Source organism: Thunnus maccoyii, chromosome 20 (assembly GCF_910596095.1).
Source record: "Thunnus maccoyii chromosome 20, fThuMac1.1, whole genome shotgun sequence".
Lineage (NCBI taxonomy): Eukaryota > Metazoa > Chordata > Actinopteri > Scombriformes > Scombridae > Thunnus > Thunnus maccoyii.
Window position 1 is genome coordinate 17,058,224 of NC_056552.1, and position 27,943 is coordinate 17,086,166.

The 27,943-nt window shown below is 40.3% G+C and overlaps 2 protein-coding genes across 3 annotated transcripts; one reads left to right on the forward strand and one right to left on the reverse strand.

Annotated features, from left to right (window-relative positions):
- Positions 1–1,419: 1,419 nt before the first annotated feature.
- ift140 (intraflagellar transport 140 homolog (Chlamydomonas)) lies at positions 1,420–27,913 on the reverse strand. 2 transcript variants are annotated; one of them, XM_042398147.1, is made up of 31 exons: positions 27,782–27,913; positions 25,312–25,475; positions 24,965–25,186; positions 24,723–24,844; positions 24,446–24,576; positions 23,782–23,957; positions 23,380–23,471; positions 23,193–23,299; positions 22,860–23,002; positions 22,569–22,772; positions 22,380–22,452; positions 22,183–22,274; positions 21,848–21,975; positions 21,607–21,724; positions 20,930–21,051; positions 20,697–20,832; positions 20,413–20,544; positions 19,527–19,762; positions 6,505–6,682; positions 5,937–6,127; positions 5,723–5,818; positions 5,459–5,591; positions 4,446–4,589; positions 4,095–4,223; positions 3,690–3,872; positions 3,353–3,556; positions 2,990–3,202; positions 2,531–2,697; positions 2,237–2,378; positions 1,851–2,040; positions 1,420–1,764 (listed from the first exon to the last, which is right to left on the reverse strand). In XM_042398147.1, exons 2-30 carry the CDS (start codon positions 25,456–25,458, stop codon positions 1,861–1,863), a joined length of 4,341 nt encoding a protein of 1,446 aa, XP_042254081.1. In that variant the 5' UTR covers positions 25,459–25,475; positions 27,782–27,913; the 3' UTR covers positions 1,420–1,764; positions 1,851–1,860. The 2 variants fall into 2 exon arrangements, with proteins under 2 accessions (XP_042254081.1, XP_042254080.1); XM_042398146.1 differs by lacking the exon at positions 1,420–1,764 and having other exon boundaries at positions 1,816–2,040.
- tmem204 (transmembrane protein 204) lies at positions 6,695–15,265 on the forward strand. Its single transcript, XM_042398186.1, has 3 exons — positions 6,695–8,962; positions 9,896–10,051; positions 14,713–15,265. The coding sequence occupies exons 1-3, from the start codon at positions 8,683–8,685 to the stop codon at positions 14,955–14,957; spliced, it is 681 nt and encodes a 226-aa protein (XP_042254120.1). The 5' UTR covers positions 6,695–8,682; the 3' UTR covers positions 14,958–15,265.
- Positions 27,914–27,943: the final 30 nt, after the last annotated feature.

Below are 27,943 nucleotides of genomic sequence, written 5' to 3' on the forward strand. Positions count from 1 at the left end.
TGTTGATTGTGTTGCAAATAAAAATAATAATACAACAACCATATGAAGACTGACAACTGACTGACAGCAAGACTATTCATTTACTTACATTTTCCGCTGTTAGAGCATGAAGTCGCTCCTCAAGTTCATTTGAAGATGGCTGGTGGTCCCGTGTGTCTGTGTCCATCTTGTTTCAGAGTCAACAGCTTCATGATTTCACGCCTTCACTGTTTCTACCAACAGCATGTTGCTATGGCTTAACAGCACAAATATAACTGGTCTGGGCAGTTTTTCATACTTCATTTTACACAGACGATTACTGTGTATTCATGTATTTAAAGAACACCACAAATGTCATTGTAAATATAATTAAGTCAGAAAAAGGCTCATCATGGTGTCTTTGACTTTCACCACTACCTTGAAACTGATTCTGTAAGGTTTAAAATATTTACAGGAAGATTTGTTTTCATATTTTCCCTATTATATCACATGAAACAGACTCCATAGGGACCTCTGTGCTTAATTGCTGCTTGTAAATGATTTGGTCATTTATTTTCAGCCTCAGAAACATCAAGGCCTATTCAAAGGCAGCCTCTCTCTTGTACAGTGTATTCAGTGTGTAGGTTGGTAATGTTGTTGACAACAGCGCCCTCCTGTGAACTGCTGTTCTGTGACAATATGTTCTCACAATTACCTTGTGTCTTTTGGAAATTGCTAACTTTATATCAGTGTTAAGAAAAGCTTTGTGTTATGGTTAATTAATGGGTATCATGTGACCTGGCAATCAGGTAACATTTTTATTATGTGTGTGAGTGACTAAGTGACAGACTTACATGTTTAAACTTAAACACAAACTGTGCTCACTTCCCATTTTCATCAGTGTGTTACGTCTATTGAAGTAGGCCTATGAAAACCATTTCTAATATAGGTCAAACAGTGCAATTAAATTTTTAAAAATGTTTTATAGAATTTTACAATATATAGCAACAGAGCAATGTAATGTAAAATACAATTCACAATCTCAGATGCTAAGTAGAAATGGCCTCCCAGTTTATCAAAAATAGCTGCAAAATACTTAACAGAGATATATGCTTTGACTCTGAGAGGATATTTACAATTAATACACAAGTTGAGTAAAAAATACATTGTACCAAATGCATGTAATCGACATAATCAGATCTGTCGATAAATATATAACAAACAGCACATTCGGAGCCACACTGAAAATAGAAACTTCAGTTCAAAGAAGGCAACAACCTGTGTTCATCATTTATCAGTGATTCTTTTGCTGTCATTGCCCTCTTTTCCTGACCTTTGACCTTTTTCCTGACTTTGTTTTCGAGAAATACAAACCTGTGTTCATTAGTCTGTACCAGTCTGCATAAAAAAGCAGCTATAAAAATAATGAAACCAGGATTTAAGGTAGAAAAGGAGAAATAATTCTTTTGTGAATGACACAGGTTAAGTGTTCAATATTTTGGAAAATAGGGTGACGATTCAGTAGAATTGTATCTAATGTAGACCTAGTGTATATCTGAATGCACTACCCCTGCATTAGATTAAAAGACTGCCTTCATTTTTCCTCTGTCTTTGCTCCACATTGCTTCTCCATTATGTGATTATTATTAAGTGCCCTTTACTTACATATTACAACCAATTACTGTGCTGATTTTACCAATGTGACTTTAGTTGGTGTTTCTGACATATCCTCATGTTGCTGTTTTCTTCAGAACCAACAGCACAGTCATTCCCGGTGAGAGAAAGTGCAGACTCTTGCATATTCATCTGTGTGAAAATGAAGGGTCTTCATGTGCACGAATAAGGAAGCTAAATATATATAGAAAAATATTGTTTAACAAGATTGAAATTACAAGTGAGATTTTAGGACACATTTAAGTCTTCCTCCACTTCATCCTCCTCCTTCACGCTGTTCCTGCGGTCACCACGATCCATGGTTATGCCCATCTCTTTTTGCAGGGCCTCTAGGCTGGCCTGGCTTATATAGTACCTAACGTTCTGCGATGGCAACAACTTCTGGAGCTCCTCAAGCTTCCTGTAGGCCTGGAGAAGACGGATGAAAAGAAAACAGAAAGCTGAGTGTTTGATCAAGGACTTTTGAGGCTTTAGAGATGTAAATCTGGAGAAATTGATTTAAAATTATGATGCTTCCACAGTTAACACTTTCTTTGACTTGATGCAGATGTTTTTTTGTCATTTCATCTATTAATAATAATATGAGAAAAAAAATGACAGTCACCACTTGGTAGTTGCCTTGCTGACAGTGGTGCTCGATCAAGAAACCAAACGCATCCCCAATCCTGACAGCAGGGTCCAACTCTGGCTCCTCTAGCAAGGCTTCACATAACTGCACCGCCTCACCGGCATCCTCCGCATACAACCTGCAGACAAAAGACAAAAGCAAGGTTCAGATGAAGATCACAGCCAGACAGACCCTCCACAGAACAAACAAATAGTGTATATTTAGGGTATGACAGAGAAAAGAGGGACTAGTTATGATAAGAAAAAGAAAAAATAAGAATCATACTCTTACCTGCGTGCGTGGACGAACTTCTTGATTAGGGTGATCTTATGTTGCAGGTCAGCCAGTCGTACTTCCTGTTGTCCAGATGAAGAGTCCTTTGATTTTGAGAGGCACTTGAAAGCCTCAGTCAAAGCATCCAGAGCCTTCTCATAGTTCTGGTAATCATCGATTTCCACCTTTATAATGGTGACAAGAGAAAACTTTTTATTCAGTATTCCAACTTAATATCTTTCTTGAATATTTTTACAAACAAAAATAATACCACAGTAAACATACAGTACATTTTACTCTGAAGTTGCAACTATTACAAATTTTGTATCACTACATAGAATTTCTATGCTGAGCAATTTCAAGATCACTGTCTGAAAAACACTTCTCCCAAAATGTGTATTGTCAAATCATAACCACACAAGTACCAATGATGACCTTTGTGAATCTGACTGATATTTCTATGGTGAGATGCACTACCTGAGCACAAGCTTCATAGAAGCCAGCGAGCAGGTTCGGTGCCCTCCCTTTAGTGTAGAAACCAATGATCGTCTTCAAGATCTCTGGATTTTTCCGCCAGTCTAGAGACTGAAGGTAGTTGGCAGCCATGATGAAGAGCTCCTTCTGACGGCAAACGTTGGCAAAAAATACTATTTTCTCCGTGTCGCCCGATTTGAGGAGAGCCCTCATAGCCTGTTTGAAAAAAAGATGTATTAATGTATGTATTATACATGTTACTCATGCCACATGACATTATATGACAGACTGAATATTTAATGAAAAAAAAAGTAGTTTTCACCCTTCTTATCGCCCAGATACATGCTAGATGTTTTGCATCATTACCTTGAGCTTGTTTCCTGCCTGCGTGTATTTCTTGGTGGCCAGGTGGTAATTGCCCTGGCGCATGCAGCAGTCAGCTATCCTCTCCAGCAGATCCTTGCGGGCCGCTTCAGACAAGTCTTTTGAATCAGTTACAGTCATTCTCTCTGCAAGCTCCTCTGTGATGTTCAAGTTCTGGGTCACACACAGTTCCAGGGCTTGATGGTACTGGGCACACGTACATACGCAAAACAATATCCATCAATACACATAAGCAAGCACATATGAGCTCATTAGTCAATGTGTAGGTGCAGCATGTCTACACACACACACACACACAGAAAATGTCACACACAGGTACCTTCTTGGCTGCTACCAGTAACTCCACAGCCTTTTCAAACTGGGAATGTTTGATAAAGAAGTCAGAGCAGCGTGCCAGGAGGGCAGGGTCAGAGTTCTCGTTCAGATCCTCAGCAATCAACTGAAGTGCAGAGAACTGTTGGGTGGCAAAGGCCAACTCCAGAGCTTTGGAGACATAACCAGCCTACAACAGAGAAAGGAGCAAAAAACATTCTGGTTCATATTTGGTACAAATAAAAACCAATAGAACTCACATGATGGGAGAAAGTGAATGTGTGTGCATTAAAAAATTTGCCTTTCCTCTTGACTTCCAACAGTATGAATATCTGTTGCAATATTGCCCTCTTGTGGAATGATTTAGAACTCATGCTCATAATGAATGTGGTCTGAGTGAGTTGTGACAGACCTTGTGATAGAGTGAGACAGCTCGGTCCATATGGGTGCCTTTCTCCTCGTAGTAACAGGCAGCCTCCATCATGTCCTCTGGGTTACTGAGCAGAGCCAGGTTCATCAGCTGGTCATCCAGACCATTCTCCTGGTCAGACACAACACATACAAGTCAACAAACTACTAGAAAAGAGGTCTAAAGCACATCAATAACAGAGAATGAGAAAGTATTTTGAAGAAATTTAGACAATTCTGTGTTAATAAATCAGAATATAATAGGATAGCATTTCTGCCAATGAATACTTGTATGTTGGGAATTCACAGAGGTTTCTAACTGATCATGCTGCTGGCACATTGCAGAGTACTTTACCTTACAAAGTCGTATGGCGTTGTTGTAGGCCTGGGCTCGAGTGTAGAAGTGAACAGCCTGTTTGATGTCATCATGACCCTCATAATGTCTCGCCAGGTGGTATGATGCTGCCCTGTCTCCTGTGTCATTGGCTATCTCTGATGCCTGGTAAATAAATAAATCCATTATCACATTTGTGGACAATATTTTGTGGTCATACTCATCTGACAAAGATCTTTTAGTCACCCCACTAATTAAACTCAAAACAAAAGAAGACGGTGCATAACTTACTATATCTTAATATATCATATTACAGCAATACAGAGTAAAATCAATATGGAAGGCTGTCATTTTGAAACAATTTACATCTATATTTGAAAGAAAACTGTGTCCTCAAAATGAAATTATTGGTAACACTTTATTTTACAGGTCCTTTACTTTATACATGTTTCAGTCTTGGGTAATTTGCTGGTATGTAACTGCTTATTCTCTTCAGCACTTGGTACAAATGATTAAAAAATGGAAAAAGTTGGTTTAGTTGGTAAGTGCGCCTCATTACACTTGGGTTCATATTTAGTTGTTTATTTGCAAAATTTCCTACTAAATTAGATTCTTAAAAATAGGATTTGTTTCAATAATTTCCTAAGATTAGCTGCTGTGTAGCTATTAATTCTTCAGACTTCTCTTTGAAGGGGATATGTAATTTGGTAATATATAGGAAATGTGCTCATTAATAACAATATATTAGCATTAGCACACAAAACTACACACTGAAAACAAAGTATTTTCTGTTAAAGAATTGTTAAAAGTGTAGTTTGTTAAGAAAATATAATGAGTGAGCACTGACCAACTAAACCAACTTATAATTTGTACCAAATTGCACCACCCATTCTGTAAAATGTCCTAAACATTACAGTTAAATACCTGTGAATTACTCAATTTTCCAGGAAGTAACTATAAATTTTAAGGATCTGTAAAATAGCATTACCTAATTATTTTCACTAAAACATCGTAAATGTGTTATGACACTCCACCTTCTGAATGTTCCCCATGTAGCAGTGAACTCGAACGAGGGAGAGGTAATCCTGAGCACATTCATAGAAACGCAGCGCTGAATCCATGTCTGACTGGCTTTCCAGGTACTGGGCCCACCACTTATAGATGTTCCTGGATTGATAAGATGATTGGACTTACAGAGCATACATCATGACCTCCCATGGGACTTACTATACGTAAACAGCATGCGAGTATTTTGTGATGTCTTTTGTATGTTTGTGTAGACTATAATTACAACTTACTTGTCTTTCATTTTGTTGACATAGTTCTCTAAAGATATTGTGTCATCCTGGAGCATTCTGGGTACTTCTACCCGGTGAGTGTCTGAATTCTCATAACTGAAACAAAAAGTGCTGACAGTCACAATTTGTTTCCAGGAAAAAACAGAAAAATCACAAATAGTAAAACTCCAAACTACTGTATCATTAATATCAAAGCGCATTGCATCTGTCTCACAATGAGAGGGCCCGGGTTTTGTCGCCCATAGACTCCAGGTATTTGGCATAATTGTAGTAGGTGGTGCGCAGATGGATGCGGTCATGGTTCTCAGCTGTCTCCAAAGCTTGCTGCCATTGGCCAGATGCCTGGTAGAAATTGTTCAGCAGGTCATAGCGTTGACAGCACTTGTACAACTTCTCTGCATCTTCCTGTTGGAAGACAGGAAAAGATGATGGAAAGATAAATGTTTTTGGTCCGGAAAGTCCCGTGATCTTTGTGTGGTGAACTGCTCAGACCTAAAACAAGGACTTGTTATTTGTAGCCATGGGGTGTGGAATTATGTTGGACGACAATTTTTGGGTTATTTGTGAACAGAAAAAATTAATTAACAATCTCTGAATAGATTCTATGAATTCTAGTAAGGGCACATCTTCTGCTTTTGTTACCTGTTGTCTTTTCTCTGCCTGTATGTTGTTTTTCTCTTTATAAAAACAATCACAGAAAGATTGGCTAAATAGAGAGAAAATAGCATATGTCACGAGTAAAAATGGACACTAGACACTCCTCTAATACTTGAATATCTCACCAGCATGCCGAGCTGAATGGCCAACATCGCCACCTGGGCCTCTGGTTCAGGCTCAGCCTCCGCCTCCTTCAGTGCTTTTGCTGCCCTGGCATTTCCCATATTCCCAAGGCATACTCGTGCCACATCCAGCCGCCGTGTTTTCACACACATACGTGCCATATTTTCCCATACCGCTTTGCTACAGAGAAAAGAGACATTTGCTCATTTGTAAGCTGAATGTTTAGTCACTGAATTGGCATTTTATTATTCAGCAGTGAAAATAGTTGCAACATGTACACACATCCGATAAGAAATTTCCTGTTTGAACAAAATACAATGCTGTTGTTATTTAATTTTCAAGTTATTTACGGTTAAGTGCAGGTTTATATTTTTGACACATACCGTTGGTATGCATGTGAAAATGGTGATAAAACTGACTCGAATATGTAAATACAGTTGGGTCTCACTGGCCAGATCTCTAGTACTCTATTATTATTTCAACAGTGATCATGATTACAAAAAAATTCCACCAAAAACATCCTGCACATTAACACTATTATAAGCATAACCACACAAGTATGTGTGCAGGACTCAAAGGGAGAGACCTAATTCTCTCTCTCTCTCTCTCTTGTCTTTCCTTTTATCTTTTTGTCTTGCTGACGTAAATCCACCCCTCAGCCCCCTTTTCTGTTGCTTCATTTCCAAATTTAAGATTCCTCAGCCATCTGGTCTCTATTTGCGTCCCCTCCCTCCGCCTTGCTTTAGCTGATACAGATGTGAGCTGTTTATTAAAGTTAGGCAACAGGAAATACCCCAAATCTTTAGGGGCCCTGGTATAAAAGGGGCAATGGAATCCAAGTGAAGTGAAATATAGCAAAAGCATGAGAGCCAAATAATCGCAAGTTTATATAGTAACTGTTTATATAGTAACTGCCAAAATCTTGCTCTATATGGTCAGAGAAAACCAATAAGTGAGATACTTTAATGCTGAAAAAAAGAGAGCCCGCTACACACAGAGCGGCAAGATCTAGAGAGCCAGAAAAGGAAAGACAAGAGAAGGAACAGGTCTACATTTGGCCCCTCTTCCCAGCCCTCTTTTCCTCTCAGGAAACACATCCTGTTGCTGGCTGACTGTGGTGGCCAATATGTTTGTTGCACACGAGAGAGAGGACTTTAGCGAACGCCCCCTGGGCTCCAGACAAAAGAATACACAACTGTGACGTCTAAGAGGGGCTCTTTTGGACATTCTCTCACACAAACACGCTGGCATACACATACACATTTAAAGTGATCATGAAGGAGGGAGCTGTCTGTTTAAAACTTGCCACAGCTGCGAACTGATGTCTCGGACTATGACGAACAGTGACTCCCCCACATTTCAACTCTGACCTAAAGGATTTGCAGAAAAACTGCGAGTGAAAAAGAGAGGGGGAAAGACAGAAAGAAGCAGAGGGAGGTGGGCTTGAGGACTTCTTGTTCCAAGTCAGGCAGTGGGGGCTCTTCTACTTGAAAGACAGTCTTGGTAAGCCTCAGCAAAGCCACCAACAAGTCAGCTCCTAGCAACACTGTCCAGAAAATCTATGCTTTTTTTGCATCCTCCGAAGGCACTCTGGAGTGGCTGAAGAGAAGAGAAAAAGAAAGAAGAAAAAACATTCTCCTGTCTCTAAAGAGAAGCCAGCTGCACAAACAGAAGTCAGACCCGTGCAACAAGCGGAGCACTGAAGAAAGGGAAAGGAGACGATAAAACAGAAGGGGAAGAAGTAGGGAGAAAACGAAGAAAGGAGCGTGTTCCAAGAGTCAAGCTGCAGCCAGTTGGAGCCAGTGGAATGGACCTAGGTGCCTGTTGGATTAATCCCCGCGTACCCACAGTGCTGTCAGAGGAGGAGGGTTGATGATCTGCTCCAACGACAACCAACTCCTGAATGAGGATGAATGGAGATGTTCTTTAGCTAAACCTCAAGACAACACTCTTGCCAATTCCACCTCTGCGTGAGCAGGGACAGCACAAGCTATCAGCTGGAGGAGTAGGAGGAGGTGGTGGTGGTGGCGGAGGAGGTGGAGAGGAGCCACGGGGCCCAGCGCACTGCTGGTGCTACTGCCCCAGAGGAGAGGGAAGGGAGCGGGCAGGACACAGAGGAAGAGCAGGGCTTGGAGGAGGGACACGAGGGAGGGGGAGAGGTGGCGGGCGTCGGGCGTCGCATGGCCGTGCAGAGGCTAGTGGCGGCGGCGGTGGCGGTAGCCCTGCTGTCCCTGGTCCTAAACAATGTTGCAGCCTTCACCCCCAGCTGGGTCCTGCAGGCCCTGGAGGATGGACGCAAGAGGAGTGTGGGACTATGGAAGATGTGCCCTGCAGGAGGGGAACGGGGCCGTGATGATCTCCAACCTGGGCGAAGGGGGCAGGGGACACAGAGGCAGTGTGAAAGCCTGGGATGGGGCTCTGAGTATGCAGGCTACCAAGAATCCCGCAGCACTGTCAAATGTAAGTATTTATGCACATTTTGATTTTGTGCAACATACCGATTATTTATTATTTATGCATGCTTTCTAGAACACTGAATATTAATCAATCAGATTTCAAGTGTCTTATCTTGGAAAGATGGAACTATTGGAATGATATAGTAGTGCTCAACAGCACTCTAGGGGTATTTCTGTGTCATGCTGACATCATTTTTTTTTTTTGCATTTCCCACATGAAACATACTGCAAAAGAATTTTAGTGTGAGTCAGTAAAGAAAAACAATCTTATTTTCAGGGGCCTCTGATTGGGGGCAAAAATGATTGACTGTAAATCAGAACTCAAAACCAAAACATTCAAATCAATGGACTAACAATAACACAAGTGCTTTATTTTTACTGTGGGTTAATGGAAGTCTAATGTGTTAGTGTAAACATTAGTCAATGGCAGCCAGCCAAGAATTTACAGTATGTATTGATTTTACAAGCCAGAGTGCATCATGTTGTTACTGACATGGTTTGAGTATGAACTTTGTCTGGATAAGCTTTTAAACAGAGTGTTATCACGCTTTACTGATTAAAAGTCCATTGACAAATTTCCATTCAAGAACAAGTTTGGGAAATGCTGAATGTCAACTGGCCAACTTATCTAGGCACAATGGGCAGCAATGCCAGACAAAGACACGTCACACCATTCATGATAATATGGTAACCATGTCAGTGTTTTATGTCACATTGCTACAAATGTCCAGAATGCTTTATTCACCCCCAAAATTTCCTGTTGCATTACAACATTCAAACATACAAGATTGCTGTTGCTAAGCTATGCTAAGCTATTATTATCCTTCACTGATCCTCTGCTTTAGATTTAACCTTTTAACTTGTCATGCGTATCAAATTAATGCATTTAGATCATAGTGCAGGAAATATAACACAACTCTTCTTCTGGTCCCTCAAGTGCAGTTTGACATGATGCGGGCCTGTAACCTTATGGCGACGGTGGCCCTGACTGCAGGTCAGCTGATCTTCCTTCTGGGCCTGATGGAGCTGCCCTTCATCACGCAGGAATCACAGTGGTGGGAGGAAGCCATTGCTGCACTCTTTCAGCTAGCCAGTGAGTAACAGTTTTCCTACAACTTGTTTGTTTAAGAGGAACTTTTTCTGATGCAAATCCAACAAACTATGCACATTATATGAGTCTGACACAGAAAGAGAGAAATCCAGAGACAGCAGAGCAAAGTTCACATACTCTCTGGTAGAGTGCCAGGAAAAGGGGATAAAATCACAGACGTAGATAGACTGCCTGACTCCTAAACTTTGGGGAATAATACAGCTGGAAGACAGTGTGAAAACTTTCCGATACAAGCAAAAGACAAAGACTATCTACTATCTACTACAATTTTTTATGGCAAAAATCTTCAGCCCAACTAGATGATACTATTATTTTAAAGATACATCCAAATCCATGGCAAAATGTAGATAAATACAAAATGTGACAGTATATGAGTTGTAGTGCCTTTGTATACTTAATTTTTGTTAATTTTAAAATGGTAAGCTTAAACCACTGTGCTTCTGATAAAGTAACTGACTGGCCAAACTGACATGGAAGAAGATAAGGAAAACTACAATAGGAAACCAGAGAATAGACAGAGGTCCTTCTTTAGGATTCAACAGCATGGGACATGACTTAGACTTAGTCATGGTAACATAACCAGCACCCATCCATCCATCCCACTGTGCCACATTAGTTGGCTGGCATGGCCTTGTCCCAGTGCCCCTGCTGAGGAAGTCTGTTGTGTGCAGTGGTCGCTCAGCCGCTTGGTACTGTATCTGCCACAGCGATACAGTACCAGGCATCATGGGGGTCTGCTCTGGGTTCTAAATTTAGTCCTAGTCCAGAATCCATGGGCCAGAGCTGCAGCGAGCCAGGGAGCGACTGTCGGGCGCCAGGATATCCCTGCTCAGGACGAGGAAATGTCTGTGACTACCTGTTATGCAAACCCCCGAGCTGAAGAAGGAAAAAGAAGGGAGGGGGGAACGGACGGGAAAGACAGTTTCGACAGGGACTGTGTGTTTGTGTGTGTGTGTGCGCTGGCAGGAGGGATTATGTGCATGCATGTTTGTGTCTGCCAGTGTGTGTGTTGATATTGTGTGTTTATAGTGTGTTTTGGTAAAGAAATGTCCTGTGGTACACACACACACACACACAGCAGCAGCAGCAGCAGGGTGGGAATAGCCCCTGTCTAGATAAGCTGGCCTAGCTTTTATGTCTGTGTTTACAAAATGTCCAAGAGCAGCGGCGAATAAAGAATCTCCTTTTTATCGTTAGCGTGTTCGGCACGAATTGCAGCGAGGATGAAGTCTTTTATCTGTTGACCCACCCAACATAACAATATTTTCCCTTATAAAACAACACCATCAGCCAAACTTCAGTGACCATTAAGTTGTCTCACCAAGGAATGATTAATAAAGACAATGGCAAAATGAACACATTTCAGATCCCATAAATTATCTCCAACATGAGCTGTGGACATTTATAGCTCTTTTGATAATGTGGTCAGTGACAAATCTTGATGTTACTAACAATAGTGACAAAGTTTAAAAAGAAAAGAAAGAGTGCACACCTATTTCCCTGACATCTAAAAATAGTAACGCTCTCAGGAAAAATGGCATCTTCCAATTTTACTCTCTTACCATATATGGTCAACAAAGCTGCTGAGCAATAAGATGACACGTATCTTGGCAGATGAGATGTTCCCAACCAAAAACAGAACACCAAATTTATATTAGGCCTTACAGGGGCAACCTGAGTCACATAAGGGAAATTAAATCTCCATTATGATTCTGTACTTGTTTGACTACACCTTAAACTGTCTCATCTGTTGGGAGTTTTAATTAAGAATAGTTTCAGTTGTCATGGAAAGAGTAGTTTATAGTAGTTATAGTAGCTTCAAATAGTTGGTCAAGAATGAATTTTGATGCTTAACTTCAGAGGCAACATGGACATGGTGTGAACGAAATCATAAGAACTAATGAGCATGCATGTAAAGAGATCCATTGCCAAGACAACTGAGCAAATCTGCTTATATAGACCTTGTGAAAGCTCCAGAAAAAGCTGGACTATGAGTTGGGGCTTATGTTGTCAAACTATTATTTCCAAAATCAAGAATGAACTTTCCATAAGAATAGATACAGAATTAACAAAATCTTTAAAGTAAAATCTGACTACAGATAGTTTGAAAAGGCCTCTACCATTCAGTAAACCATTCCCCATTGCTCCCTTATTAAACTTCCCCCACCGAGTCAGTGAATGGGCTTCAGCTCTGTATGAATGGAGATATTTTTACCCTCTCACCCTCTTTCTCGGGAATGTTTTCATTTTCGTACGTGCCAAAATGCTCAGCTATTGCAAGCAGACTGTGGAATAACAATATCCAGCTCCATTCAGTGATATCTCAGTGGTGTTGGCAGGTCCACGCTGAAAGCACAATATTGTCTATTTCACTCCTGGAGACAACTCTGAAATGTGTTTTTCTGAATGGACACGGCTCTAACGTGTCAAAAGTCAAGACTGAGGTTATTTCCCTCCAAGACTATCATTTCTTTAGATGTGAAATTCTTAAGATATTTGTTGGGTGTTGCCGCTGCTACTATGTCCACATTGGGGCTATGCCTATGGTGTCTCTCTACTCACAATAGCACAACCAGAAAAATGCAGGAAGACCGGTATGTGGAATTTGTGAATGGCTGTCAATCACTCCAAGAAAATTTAAGGAATTGCAGCTGTGGGACTGAATTCAGGCACGGCAAGGAGATAAACTTTTCCCAGATGTAAGTGACTTGACAGATTCCTGGTAATAAGGGAGTGATAACATTCTGAAATTGGGGTAGGCTGGTCACTCTAATCAATCGTGTACCCTTCAAGAATGAACCAAGACACCACTGACCGGAAGGAAAACAGACCAGCCAAATGAATTTCCAAGACATGGCCTCAAGATAATACTTGTTTAGATTTTCTTTGTGACAGATCATGTCAAAAGTCCAGCAAATATATTAACCTCGAAGCTTAGGGTGTGGAGGGGTGGGAAGGAAGGAAGGATGGAAAGAGGAAGAAGGGGAAGGAAGCTTGAGAGATAAGTCTGTGCCAAAAAAGAGGTTCACACAGCCCACCCTGGCTGGAACCTGGACAGGAGATTATTCATTTTCTTGGATAAGGAGCCAGGCAGATTAAACATGAGCCGATTGAGCAAACAGTCGCATTCTTCTGCGTACACATGGTGGTAGACACGCAATGATACACAGACACAATTATCCACATCCTCACTTAAAACAATGACAGCCACCTTACTGTGGAGGTAGGGAAAGAAATATAAATGTACTCCCCCCCCCCCGGTGCCACTGACTGCTTCAGGAAACGGACTGATTCATATCCTAAAGCACCAACATCCCTATTTCCAGTGATTATTTTTGGTCTCTGTATTTATACCATTGTGGATGGGGCAAGTTTTTACACATTTATTATTGTTGAACTTTTGAATGGCTCCAGACCACACTTGAACGAGGGACTGACTAAGAATCAATCTGTGTGGGCTTTCAATACATACTTCTTGAAGTAAAGAATGAGGAAAGGTGTGGGCCATGGGGACACTCAACAACTCTCTACTGCAGATAATGTCAATAAAACAAAGATCAGAGAAACAGCATGAAATTAAAGAACGCGTGGCTTTCTACCTTTGAATGCAAACAGGAGTTCCTCGTTGTTCAGAGTTCAATGACCGTGAATCAAAGAAATCAGGGAGATAAAACATCTCAAAGGCTTTTCCCGAGCAGATATTCATGTTCTGATATTTGTACGCTATTGAGAACTTTGATCTCAAGATCTCAGAAGTTCTTCCTAGGAGGAAACAGGTTTTCCAAATTCAAAGGCCCCACACAGAGCTCCCGCTGAACTGTGAAATACATGAGATGGACGTCTAAATGGGAGCATGTGGGATTTCACATTTATTCATTTGGCAGAAGCTTTTGACCAAAATGGCATACAAATGAAGCCCATTCGAAAATCCTCAAAGACACATTATGTCCACCTACCACACGTCCTTTTAAATAACTGTACTTTTAAACTGTGGTATCCAAAATATCCAAGAAATGCTAAACTATACGTGGACAGTTTTTCCATCATCAATGCACTTTAAGATTTTCTGGACTTGTATGAAATTAAGGCCACAACTAATGGTTATTTACATTATTAATTAATCACTCGATTATTTTCTCAATTAATCGATTCGTTGTTTAGCGTCAGAAATTGTCAGAAAAGGAAGAAAAATGTCTTATTTTGTCCACAACCCAAAGATATTCAGTTTACTATAACAGAAGAAACCATTTGAGAAGCTGGAACTAGAGAATTTTTACTTTTTTTCTCTTAAAAAATGACTTAAACAATTCATCAATCATCTAAACAGTTGGCGATTAATTTTCTGTCGATCAACTAATGGATTAATTGACTTATAGTTGCAGCTCTCGACTGTATGAAACTGATTGAGAACTTGACTTCTGCATTCTTTTTACATACATAAATCTTGGTTTCAGCAGGACTGAAATGATTCCTCACGAATATTTCTTCAGTAGTCAACAACAGCACACTGTATTTGTACACGGCAGCTCCCAGTAATTGTCTTAATATGAAACATGGCACTGCCTATTTGTCTAAATGTGAAACATGAGGCTGACAATGCTTTTTCACTGACTGAGTCCTTTTCTTTCTTTGCTTCTGTGCAGGTTTTGTGCTGGTGATTGGACTTGTGACCTTCTACAGGATTGGGCCCTACACACACCTGTCCTACTCCTGCTACTTAAACATAGCTGCTTGCCTGCTGGCCACGATGGCTGCAGCCATGCTCATCTGGAACATTTTACACCGCCGCGATGACTGCCTCGCACCCAGGGTTATAATCATCAGTCGCTCACTGGCATCACCTTTCCACCCACGCCTAGACAATGACTATGTGGAGTCACCATGTTGAGCCGTGAGGAAATAGGAGTGAAGACCACACTGACAAGACTGTGCTCTAACTCTTGTATTAATCCAGCTATAGGTTCCTCAAATGTGAATCTCATGAGAAGAGGACATTCCTGTGGCTCTACAATAGCTGGACTAACATGTACCTGCAATTGTTTAGTTCTATATTTCACAACTCCTCCCATGTCAAAATGACAGAATTATATCGCTGCTTAGTCTTCAGAAGTTACAGTTTTAAAGGCGCAGTGTGTAGAATTTAGTGGCATCTAGCAGAATGGACTTGGCAGAAATAGAATATAATATTCATAAGTATGTTTTAATTAGTGTATAATCACCTGAAAATAAGAATCATTGTGTTTTCGTTACCTTAGAATGAGCCCGTTATATCTACATAGGGAGCGGGTCCTCTTCCATGGAGCCTGCCATGTTTCTACAGTAGCCCAGAAAGGACAAACCAAACACTGGCTCTAGAGAAGGCCTTTTGCATTTTTTGTGAGTTTCGCAGCCACCTTAGGTTCTTGGAAGGAGAAGGGGAGGGTATTCAGTTGGTTGCAATCTGAAACTTAACCACTAGATGCCACTAAATCTGACACACTGGTCTTTTAACTAAAATTTAAGTATCAAGCAGGTGCAACTACCAAACATACTCAAATTATGATGTTTCATTTATTCATGCTTAGATGAGCTTATTGGTAGCTAAATATGGAATTTGGACTATAACTGTCTTATATGAAACATCCTGCTTTGGAAAAGATCAAGCTGGAACTTGACCTATATTGTAATATGTGCACTTAAATTTCCTCCTGCATAATTATGAATTGGAAATTATGAAAGATGTTGAAAATATAATACCAGAATACCTCATATTTGTTTTCATCCTTTTAAAGCTTATTAAACTGTTAATACATCTTAATATTAATGATATATCTACAAGTTAGTAGGTAAACTAATAAAGTAAAACATAATAGTCAGTTGATCTTGTTCTTGATTGAGTTTACCCAAATTTGTAACAACATTTAATTGAAAAAATAGGTGATATTTTGAGGGAAAATCGTTGCTGAGTCATTACCACATGAATATATTTCCTCTAGAAAATTTGGACAAAAAACCCCACAAAACATGTGACCCGTCAATTAATGTGTGTCAATTTATTTGAATTTTTTTAAAAAGCAGTATATGTTAAATTAAGGGTAACAACTGTTTTGGTGATGCACTGCATTTTGAAATGACACACACATTTCAATACTTAAGTTAAGTTTTCATGATGCTTTCTGTATGAAACTCTGCTCGCTTGTGGTACATACTGTATACTTAAATTAATATTATATAGTTTTATAAAGAATAGTGCTATCAATAGTAGTAGTATTATTTGGATCATATCCCACTTCTGCAAAGAACTCCAGACTCCATCTGTGGGTCTTCCACGTTGCCGGACATAGGGGCACATGAAAATATTAAAGTATCATATAAATTCAATAAATTTATTGAGAAATATCCAGTCACAGTAGTGTTTGTTGTTGTTGTTGTTGTTGCTGCTGTTGTTTTAGTATCCACAACACTGCATCTGACAGGTGAACAATACAAAACTTCATTAAATAATTTTAAAATGTAAGGTTTTTAGATTTAGATTTGAACAAGAAGCAACTAGAAGGCATGGGGTAAAACATAACTTTTAGCAATTGACCTTTTAGATTGTATCTGTGATAACATATTATAAACTTAAGGTTCACTTACTACCTTTTTCCAGAGCTTTTGAACATATATCAGTGAATAGAACATGACCCAAGTACAGAACTTTTGTTACCTGATTACAGGTAGAATATGGGGGGAGATGCTCAGGGATGGTCTTCAGCATCGGTGTGTCAATGGCCTCCTCCATCTTTCACTCCTGCCTCATGACTTTGGTGCTTTCCCCTTTGATGTTGTGACCAGTTTTGGTCTGTTGCTCACAGACAGATGATGCTGTCTGCTTCCAGAGCTCTTTCAGTCTCTTAACACATGGTCCCTGCCAGGGATTATGATCTCTACCCCATATACGACTACCTGATATCACATGATTGAAGTTCTTAGATCTGAGCAAGTTCCATTTGCTGAACAAGGCTGTGGTCAAATGCTCCAAAAAAAGCAAATAAGTGAAGCTTGAGGTTGGAATATTTTATCAAAAATATGTGTTCCTAAGGTCAAGAATGGACGTCCATGCTCAAGATTTGTTAAGAAACCAAACGGATTGTCATTTGACCTACTAGTTTACAGTTACAACATGAGTAACAGTTATACAGTAAGAAGGGGCTGTGGAAGGCGGCAGTACATGTGTGATGTATCTATCAGCCTCAAATTGCACAGGAATAGGGAACGAGAGAGAGTACGAAAAACTGCTATACATATATTCCTTTAGGTCATGTTTGCTTTAGCTGTTGTACCCAATGAAACAAGAAAATGTGATACATTTTAACAGCTCCATCTTAGCAATGCATGGTAGCTATAACACTACAAAGCACTCTTATCTAGAGTGCACTAGTAGAATAATCACTCCCATCATTATAAAGTTAACTGCCAAAACTGTTTGGACAAGGGTGAAAGATGACACAAACATACCTAAGTATGTCCTACATTAGCTGTTCTCAGCTGTTCATTAGCTGAGATAAATATAAAAATCTACACTCTGTATGATTAAAATTTAATATTTGCAATGAGGAAGTACTGTAATGGTTTCATGTGAACTACATACTTTCCAGTGACAAATGGCATAAACTGACAGCCAGCTATGATGACTACAACATCATATATCAGTCTAAGTTTCACCTCTGAACACTTCCTCGGGTCTTTTTGTTCCTGATGGAAAGGGGGGAGTTTTGCTTTTAAATAGCACTGCAATGGCAAAAAGACAGTAAGAGAAGGCTTGAATTCATTCGTGTAGATAACCCTGCAGCATTTCACCTAAAGTCAAGGACAACATGAATGAGAGGAAGTAGCGCAGTCTAGACTGAATAAAGGCATTCCAACCTGTATCTGACAGGCTGCTGCAAGAGTCAGGGAGGGAGAGACGTTCATATTGAGGATATCTGTTTTATATAAAGCGCTGTGAAAGTGCAGTACGTGATTTATAACTTTCATAATTTTCTCGACTTGATTCTCGGCTAATTAAAGTCCCGCTGATACACACAAATAGGGCTCTAATGCCTCATCTGATATAGAATTTCCAACACTGCAATGTGTCATTATCATACTGAGACAGTGGATTTTGTTGTTCTGTGTCTGGTTGAAGATATGACAGATTTGACAGATATTTTATTATATGATCTCAAGTACATGTATTAGATGAACTAAGCTTGACTTCTGGATCGCCAGCCAGTCTCTGAGAACCTTGGTCAATTCAAAGATCTGCATCATAGAGACCAGTCCCAGAAGATACAGGTTACTGCTGCAGGAAATGCATATTCCTGTGGGTGGAGATATGCGGGAATCGAACACAATACTGATCCTTTGAAAAAAAGAAGCAACAGTAAAAATAGCCATCAATGAGGAACTTAGTAAAGCTGTCATCATACCTATTAAACTCCTTGGAATATCCGGCCGGTGGCATATTTTTTCTCCCCATTTGTTTGTTTTAATGCTGTTTTCCCATTTATGCAATGTTTGTACGTGCAAAAGTAAAGGTATGGCGGAATTCAGATGAACCGTGTGCTCCTTATCACGTAGCTATTCTCCTTACGAGAATATGAGATCTTCACTGAAATCACATATACGTTTCCCAGAGACACACAGGAACGGACACCCACATCCTTTTAGTGACCTGATTCAAAGTTTGCAAGAATGGAAAAAGGGCACTCCTTTTGGAGCAAACTGGCAGGGGGATCTGTGTGTGTGTGTGTGTGTGTGTGTGTGTGTGTGTGTGTGCGTGAGTCAGTGTGTTTAGAAAAGTACATCCCCTCTGAACACACCCGCACACTAACAGAAACAGTCACATATATACACATTGAAGAGTTCCTTCCCTCAGGGCAGACAGTAAAAGCCCTTAATCATGTCCTGTGTTTAAAAATCTATTTCATGTTCTTGCATATACAAATTGAACTTTTTTGTTGGTGGATCAGATTTGATAGCATCACAAAAACTTGTGTGTGTAGACTATATACAATTAAAATATGCATATATTTCAATTTTACTGGCCTTTCTAAAGATAGATAGATACATTAGTGTGGTAATTCTTTCCACTGACCTATGAAGTGCCTGTTTTAAAGTGTTCTTATATCTTAGAGATGAGACAAAACTTGTGAAAATAACAAAATAGGCTGTGTTCAATGCCTCTTCTATGCTATCTACCATCTACAATAAAAGGTGCTGAATGAAATGAGGGGTGAGGAAAAGCAAGTGGCAACAATGCCACTTGAAGTCTGAGAAGAGTCAAGGCTGCAGTAACAATGCAATCCCAATGGCCTTTGCTTAGCCTTTGAACTACATTCCCTTGTAAAATGACTGGTAGGGAATGTGGTGACAGTGCCTACCTGCCAACCTGCACGTCCCCTCTCTTTACAAACGCCACTGAGCAGACACATGGACATGATGGACACCTTACCTCTTGATGAGCTTGATAGACTTAAAGGCTTCGTCCATGTCGCCGATGGTCAAGTAGAAGCTGAAGTTTAGCATGGCATCGCGAGTGGCCTTCTCACAGTTCTCCAGGCCCACAAAGTCTCTGAGAGCTCGTCTGGATACCATATGGGGGAACTGGGCAATCGAACCTTTTGGCATCTGGGTGTGGTTTGTAGGTGCTAGTGCGGCCTCTGCTAACCCTGGGTCTCCCTCACCTGGCTGAGAGGGGGTGAAGCAAGGTAGGGAGACATGGTGTTAAGATCGGTAACCATGGGATTCACAGCCAGGAATAAATGAAGCATGTTGTGAAGTAACATTGTATTAGATGTAAAATACAATATCCTGGGGAAAACATGGGCTTTGGGAAATGGGTAGGAGTCAGAGCAAACCAAACAACAACAAAGCATTACAGAACAAATCTATTCGTCAAGACAAGGTGCATGGGCACTGAACAAAGCATAGTGAGGTCTACATATTTCACTTCACCACACAGGGATGCATTTGTGCTGCTGGTTGTGGAGAACCAGTATTTTTTATTTCTGCTTAAATGCAGCACAAGGCATACACGATCACAGTTGATGGCAGTTGGGAATCAAGAATATTGAAGCGTTCTGAGTGATCTGTAGGGGGCAGACACTTACTTCCAGTCGAAAGACACCACCCCTCCGAAATAATAGCTGGGGTTCGTTAGACCAAACACATGAGAATAGTGATTGGTGCAAACAAAAACACAACAAATATGTTAAAGTAAACTCAAGATTTGTAACAGCCCACTTATAGCTTTCCATAAAGAAACCCCACATGTTGTATGAGAAACCCCTGACTGAAGAGACAACAGAGAGGCAGAACATATGAGTGTCTGTCCTCACCTTGCAGCTGAAATAATAGTAGGGCACATCCAGAGCGAGGAGGGACTGCAGGCCTGAAGGTTTGGGGTAGCAGTCCTGCAGGAGGAGCCCATGTTCCTGGGTACAGAAAAGTGTCACCACTGACACATCCACCTGGGCAGAAGGAAGGAAACAAAATGACAAGCTATGAGCATGAGTGGATAATGTTTTGCACAGGCAGTCATGGTAGAAGTCAAATCCACCAAGACAGATAGCATCATGCTTTCTCATAGAGCTGTATCTTAGTGTTAAACAGCAGTCTTTACCGTATCCAAGTAACTAGTTAATGAAGACTCAGAACCGACTGGCACTGTCTCACAAACAAAAAGACGAGGTTCACTCTCATCCCAGAAATGAGATACGGGGCAGCGTCCACTGAGCTCTGTCCCCTGAAACTGCTGCCTGAAACACAGAACAAACATGTATGGTATATGACAACGTAAGTGGAGAGGACCCTAAATGGACAGAAAACAAACACAGACAAAGCAGCTTTGGTTACCTTTCACTGTCTTCAGGCTGTGAGATACCACTGGACGGTCTACCAATGAAGAAGTCAAAGTGTGTCACAGTGTCCATCTCAACGTCATAAAAGTACACTTTCTGATCAGGTCGTCCATTCAGCTGAGAGGGAAGAGAAATATTATTGCTTGTAATTAAAATGTATTCAATTTACAGTATCAAACAGGAGAAAGCAACAAAATATATTTGACAAGCTGTAACTATAAAATCTATATTTGTACATGATAAATAACATGAAACAATTAAATGACTCAAAAAGTAAGAAAGACGTTTGACGAAAGATGTCAATCAACTAATCAATTTATGAACTAATTTCATCACTGCATATATGTTTTGATGAAGACTGAAATTACTATTTGGTTATATAGTGCTACTCCCACACTGAAAAGAACATATATTTAAGAAAAACACAAGTTTGTGACTATTTAAGATTTTTATATGCTGAATATATGCATAAGTGAACTGCAATGATTGTATCTCTGTGTTGTTGTCCTCATATTGCATTTTATTATTTTTATACTGATATGGACCTATGTGTCTGAAATAAAGTTAAATTGAATCATAAGATACTGGTGGCTACAATAACAAAAAATAGCATCAGCTGTAAAAAAGACCATACTGATCAGCCTTTCAGCAAGGAGAGTGTTGCCCATTCACCTGAGATATTAGGATGCTGATTTGGCTGCCATTGGCATTACACTTGACTGACCTCAGGGCTCCCAGATTGGCAATCTGGTCAGCCAGGTTCTTAGCACTGCAGTGAGCTTTGGCATCTCTATATATACATACAGTAAAGACATACACATGTTGGACAATAAAGTACTTTAAACACAGAAAGTGCCAATAAAAAGAAATTTAAGATGCATGAAATTTAGCTGCACACACATTAACACTATACCTTCGGGTGAGGTCAAAGACTCTGACGTGCGCTGTGTCTGTGCCCACAACCAGGTAAGACTGACACACACTGAGTAGCACTGGGTTGCCCTCTGCCTTGGAGAAAGTCAATAGTTGCTTCACTGTGCCCTAAAGAGATGAGATGGTTCAGCAATAAACCAAATTCATGGTGACAAATACCACTTTTATGCATGGTCATACTAAATCACAATCGATTCCAACTCAGCACCGAAAAAACGGCAGTTTGCCTTATGAGATGTCTTTTGAAAATGCTCGCTCAAACATTTGTCAAATCTCTGAATACAGGGTCACAGGTTCCGAGGTGGGACAACAGACCTGTGGTGTGCGAATCTGGACCCTGTTAGGTTCCACAGTGTAGAGGTTCTCGCCATGTACAGCTACTACATGGGAGTCACAAGCAAACGATCCTGGGAAAATAGCAAAATAAACGGAGGTGGAGAAGAAAAGGAAAAGTTAAGTTTCTGAAGTGCCACATCTGTAAAATGCTGTTTGGACTGTTGAGTGAGTTGTACCTGTATTGCGTAGAACCGTCCCTGAAAGCTCATACACGGTGATCTGCTTGCCACTCCAGACTGTCACTGAATCCTGTTGGTATGGCAACACAAATACAGATCACATACCCTTTTATAGGCCATCACTATGTTTTAAAGCAAAAAAACCCCACCAATTCTACACTTTGTCCTTTCCAACTTTACAGTTACCTTGGTAACGCATACTCCTTTGATGTGGCTGTCCGACTGCAGGGCAAGGTGCACTCCGGTGGTGAAGTGAGTGATGCTGAGCTGGGTCGGGGTAAGCTGCACTGCTGCCACCTGCTGGCTAAAGTGGGCTGACATCACATGCTCACACAGTATCAGCACCGTGTTGGAATTGTTGGCTGCCAGCAGATTCAGGGTGGAGCCCCACTAAAAATGAAATAGCATGTGACTGACATTCATTCATGATTAATAGAGCAGTGGTGTGTGTTGAGTAAATGCTGATCCGGTCAGTACCTGTAGTTGAGTGACATTTCCCTCCGTTTCAGTGGGTGTTTGTAGTTTCCACTGTGCTTTGGTGTCACCTCTGCTGCTGTCTGGCTGCACCACCATCTTCCACATTGCTATGCGTCCATGGTTGGTGCCAGCTGCCAGGATTTCTGGAGAGGCCGCAATGTTATACAAAAGCAATGAGGTTTTTTAAGGTTTGAAATAAATCTACTTGAGTTTGAGAATGTGGTGAAATAAAACATCTAAAAAAATACCAGATGTACAGAAATGTGAAGTCAAGCCATGGAGATTTGCAATATTTTTACATTTTGCACAGTGGGACAAACACTTCACACTTACCTTTCCCTGCACAGTATGAAACACAGTTGATCATCTCTCCTCTCTCAAACCCAAGAGTCTCGTCAAGAGACAAAACATAGTTGTCATCTCGCTCAAGATCCCACAGCCTACAAAACAATCAGGACATAACATTATTCAAGTTTCCAGTGAGTGTGTATGTGCGTGCGTTCAGTAGGTGTATACTGACCTGATGAGCTGTTCCCCTGTTGCTGTGATGAGGAGGCTGTTCTCTGTCCACACAATGTCAGTGTTCTGTCCACTTTTGCTGCTCAGCTTAACCTGTCATGAAAAAAATATCCATAAACCAAATTAGTTAGTATTAGTTCAGACTGACCTTTAGACCTGTCACTGAACAAAATGGACAAAATGAGCAAATCATATATGAATGTATAGCATGAATTAGAAAGAAAAGTATTGACATGGAGTCTTGCATCAATGCTGATTTTATTGATTAATTTCTGCATAATCACCAGTATCAAATAAATCTGTCCCAATCAATCTTTTATTAGCCTCCAATATTGATGATGTTAGTATTCATTAATAAAACTTTATCTACAGTATATCTACAGTATACCATGGTTTAGTATACCTTCATGAATTCCTGTGCTACTCCCTCACGTCCCAGAGTGTACTGTGACAGCATCATGGTCTCTGTGATCACAGCGAGAGCCTCTCTCTTCTCAAGGTAAAACAGTTTCTTGATGGCGCCCTCCACACTGAGGAGTGTGCTAGTCTTACCATGCTCATCCACGCTGTGGACCTTACCTATACACAAGAGTTAAAGATTAAAAAAAATTTCCCTCATAGCACAAAATGATCATATTTTGCAGAACTCTGATTGCTTGCCAATAGAAATTGCTATGCATTTCAGAAATACTACTTTTGGATAAAGGGAGGGGAAAAAATCCCTTTTGATATGTTTTGGATTTTTCAAACTAATACAAATTATGGAAAAACTGCCAAAGTGCGGTTAAAAGATTTTCTCTTCAATGAAAAACTTTGATGTGAGTGGTGAGCTTAATATTTATTAACATGGATTAATCATCATAAGAATTATATGATTTTTACTAAGACATTCTCTCAAGCCACAAAACAGTTTTTATATCATCACAAGTCACTATGAGCTGTCTCACAGCTCTGTCATTACTGTAAATTGTTGGTCACCAATAGAGATTGTAAAAGTAATGAGCTACACAATGTGCCTTAAGAAAAAATACTCATGGTGATAAAAATAAACTAAGATAAACTCTAACCATGCGCAGTGCTGACGTAGAATGCAAGTCCCTCCTGTGGGCCCATCTTGAGAGGTGCTCCCTTCCAGCTGAACATATCCAGAGCACTCTCATCTCCACTCACTGACGCCCGGGCTAGCATCGCCACATCACTGTAACAAGAGATAGGTTCCCACTATCAGCAACACAGCATTCAAACCAAGAGAGCATAGTCATGTCACTGTGTTTTCAATACAATCTTACTGTTAAGGACTTAAAAAGAATGATCGGCTCTACACAGAGCATCATTTTTACTTACTCCCCAGGTGAGGCAGGTCTGAAGATGCAGCTAGTTAGGTGTTCATTGTATTCATGCTTCACTAGATGGTTTCCTTGAAGTCTCCCTCTGGCATCTACCTTCCATACTGCTAGAGCTCCAGTCTGTCATTAAATAATCATACTGTGTTTATGTGCACTTGTTTTTCATGAGTGGTAATCAGGCCCACCAGCATATAAAAACATTATGTCACTATGTGTACACAGTCATTGAAACACACTCACCTGATCCCCTGTTACCAAGCGGCTACCCGAGCTACTCCACTCCAGCAGTGTGATGCTGGCTGTATGTGCATTAGGCAGGACCGTTTGATCTCCAGAGGGGTGTGTCAGCAGCAGTACCTCTCCATTCTCCCAGCCCAGCGCCAACACTGGCTTTGTGGGATGCCAGCGAAGCACTGTGGGCTGGTAAGGACGTTCTACATGGCAGCTCTCCACATACTCTCCCTGCATATAGACAGGGATGATTTTAAGTATACAAGCTGTGTTAGAGTGTGCACTAATAGATATCATTCATACACTGTGAATATAACAAAGGGTTCTTCTGTATCAGTGCAAAGCCCACTGTTTACCTGCTGTAAGTAGAGGTCTACATTGCCTCCAGCGGTGGAGTTGCTTGAAGCCACAGCCAGTACAGGCAGAGCCGGGTGCCATGTCAACTGAGAGGGCACATCACTGCTTTCAGGGGCCTCAATACGGTGGTCAAAATACACCGCCATGTCCCCAGTGTGCCTTTCTAGATATGAAAGAAGAAACATGAGATATCCAATATTGTACATTGTTACTGATCAGTGCATTCTTTGATTTGTATTCTTTGTATTTATTGTGCAGCTTCATGTCCCTATGCCAGCTACTTATGTATCTACCTGACTAATTCATGTTATACAAGCTCGCTAATCACTAGTTAACTAAAGACCGTGCCCTAAAATAGCATCCAATGTCAATGATTTAAGGGCACAATTTTTTTTTTTTTTTTTTGCAGTAGCCAAAATGGACATCAGAAATTGCTTTTCTAAAAAAAATACCAGCACAGGAGCAGGAGCGAGAGCAGGTTAGTTAACGCTACTTCATTTCTGTTAAAAATAAGAGCATAGACTTCAAAAACATGAGGTAAATACACCCTCTCTTCGTGTCTGTCTGTATCTTTGTCTCTTTGCTTGCTTCAATTTCTTTCCTGCTGGTTAAATGTCCCACCGTGGCTCTCTGTGTGTAACGTTATTTAACTCTTTGCTGTGTTGTTGTTAATGGTTTGTAGCTCTTATTTTTCACTGTTTGTTGTTTGTCTGGACGCTGAAGCAGCTGTGTTGTTGCTGCTGTCTGTAGAGCCTGCCAAGGCTTTGAATAAGTTGTTTGCTAGTTGTTAAATCACCTGTTGCTGCTGATTGTCTGTGATTTGTGATTGTTTGGGGCCTGTGCAGAAGGTCTGCAGGTTGGTCCTGAAAATGTTTTCATTCACCACTTGTTTTCAAGCTGTGTTGTATAAATTTTAGTAACTAATTATAGTATTGTACACCTTGAGGGATATTTTTTTTTGCATATCAAGCATATAAATGAGGGCATGTAAGTCATGTATCTGATACATGCATTGATACTTGTTGATGTCAACATAAGGTTTTAGATCTGTTAATGTAGAGTTCAAACCTGCATCAGCGTATAAGCAGGTTGGAGTGATTTTCTGGATGAGTTAGCTACTGTTTCCCTCCTAACAACCCACTCCACCAAATTATGTATGTGTGCCTGTAAGCACATCAGATCTTTCAGAGACAGATTTCTAATAATCAATGAGGTGTTGTTCCATCATGTCTCACTATGGGAATAACAGATTCATTTACATCCTAAGCTCAGTTAAATATAGTATCCACACTATCTGGGGACATTTCTATTACTTTTGTGATAAATATGCATGTCTTTGGATTTAAAGCAATGTTGAATCTACCGTAAGCATTTGGTCCTGTGTGTACTGTAATATATATTGCTAGAGTTTATTTCACTAGAATCCAGCAGCTACATTTCTGTGACTCCTCTCTGATTTTCATTCAATTCTGCTTATGTCTGGAAGCAAATGGAAATGACATATCCCAGCTCACTGGATGTTTTTTTTAGTGTTTTAAACCTTGAAGATGTGCTGACACATGTAAGTGTCAGCAAATCATGTGCCATTTGTATAAATTGTGCAGTATTTTTTTAAATGTGACCTGCTGGTGCAGCCTATTGTGTTCTTGGCTGAGAAAGGGATTGGATGTATTGATTGTTTATAAATTAAGATAAAACTTTGTTAATCTCACACTTTGCTATATTGTTGGATACATGATGCTTTCTTAATTTATGTAAGTGGCACGCTGTCAGTTTGTTTTTGTCATGTAGTGGCATTATGCAAACAGCTTTTAGGCTTAGCCTTAAAAAAACCGTATGGTTGTGTGGTTACTCCTGCTTTTAGAAAATCTGATGTGATGTAGTTGCATGTTCAGTGCTGCAGATTTTCGGTATTTCAGCCGCCACAACACCGAGTTTGACATTTTTTCATGTAACAGTTGTGCTATAATGTTATTGGGGAAATCACTGCAGCATTAAATGAAGAAACAATTTCTTGAAACCATCACATGTTGCTAAGCAACAGTAAACAAAACCATTAGCCTGCTGTTGATACGATAAATAGTAGGCAAATAGTAACACTAAAGAGATCTTGAAACAAGATGTAAAAACTGTTATAGTCGATCTACAGGTCACTTTGGTTCTTGCACACCTTATATCCCAGAGGCACATCTAAATTAATGTTTCTGGCTACGCTACTGATTCAAAATGTATGATTTCACTTCATACTGTATGTAGATCACTTGGGCAAACGCTAGTTCACTAACTGATACAGATAAACAATGCAGACATTGGTGGCGTTAGCTTATATGACAGATGGTTTAAGGTAAGATAGCTTTAGCTGCTAACATTAGCTAGGCTAGATAAGCTAGCCAAAGTTAGCAATCATTTGCTGGCCCTCGCAACTGCAGCGCGAGGTTAGCCCTTCTGATAAAGTATCTTAAGACCTACCTCACCGTTGCTTTTCTAAGGTTAACGCCAATTTAGTTGTTAAAACTCAAAAGCGTCGACCGTAACTTCCAGTGTTGATGTTTAGCCTCCTGTGTGAGCGTAAAAGCGTCTCTGCCAGTTGCCCCTGACAACCCCGAGGACTGGAGTGGAGGAGGAGTTACG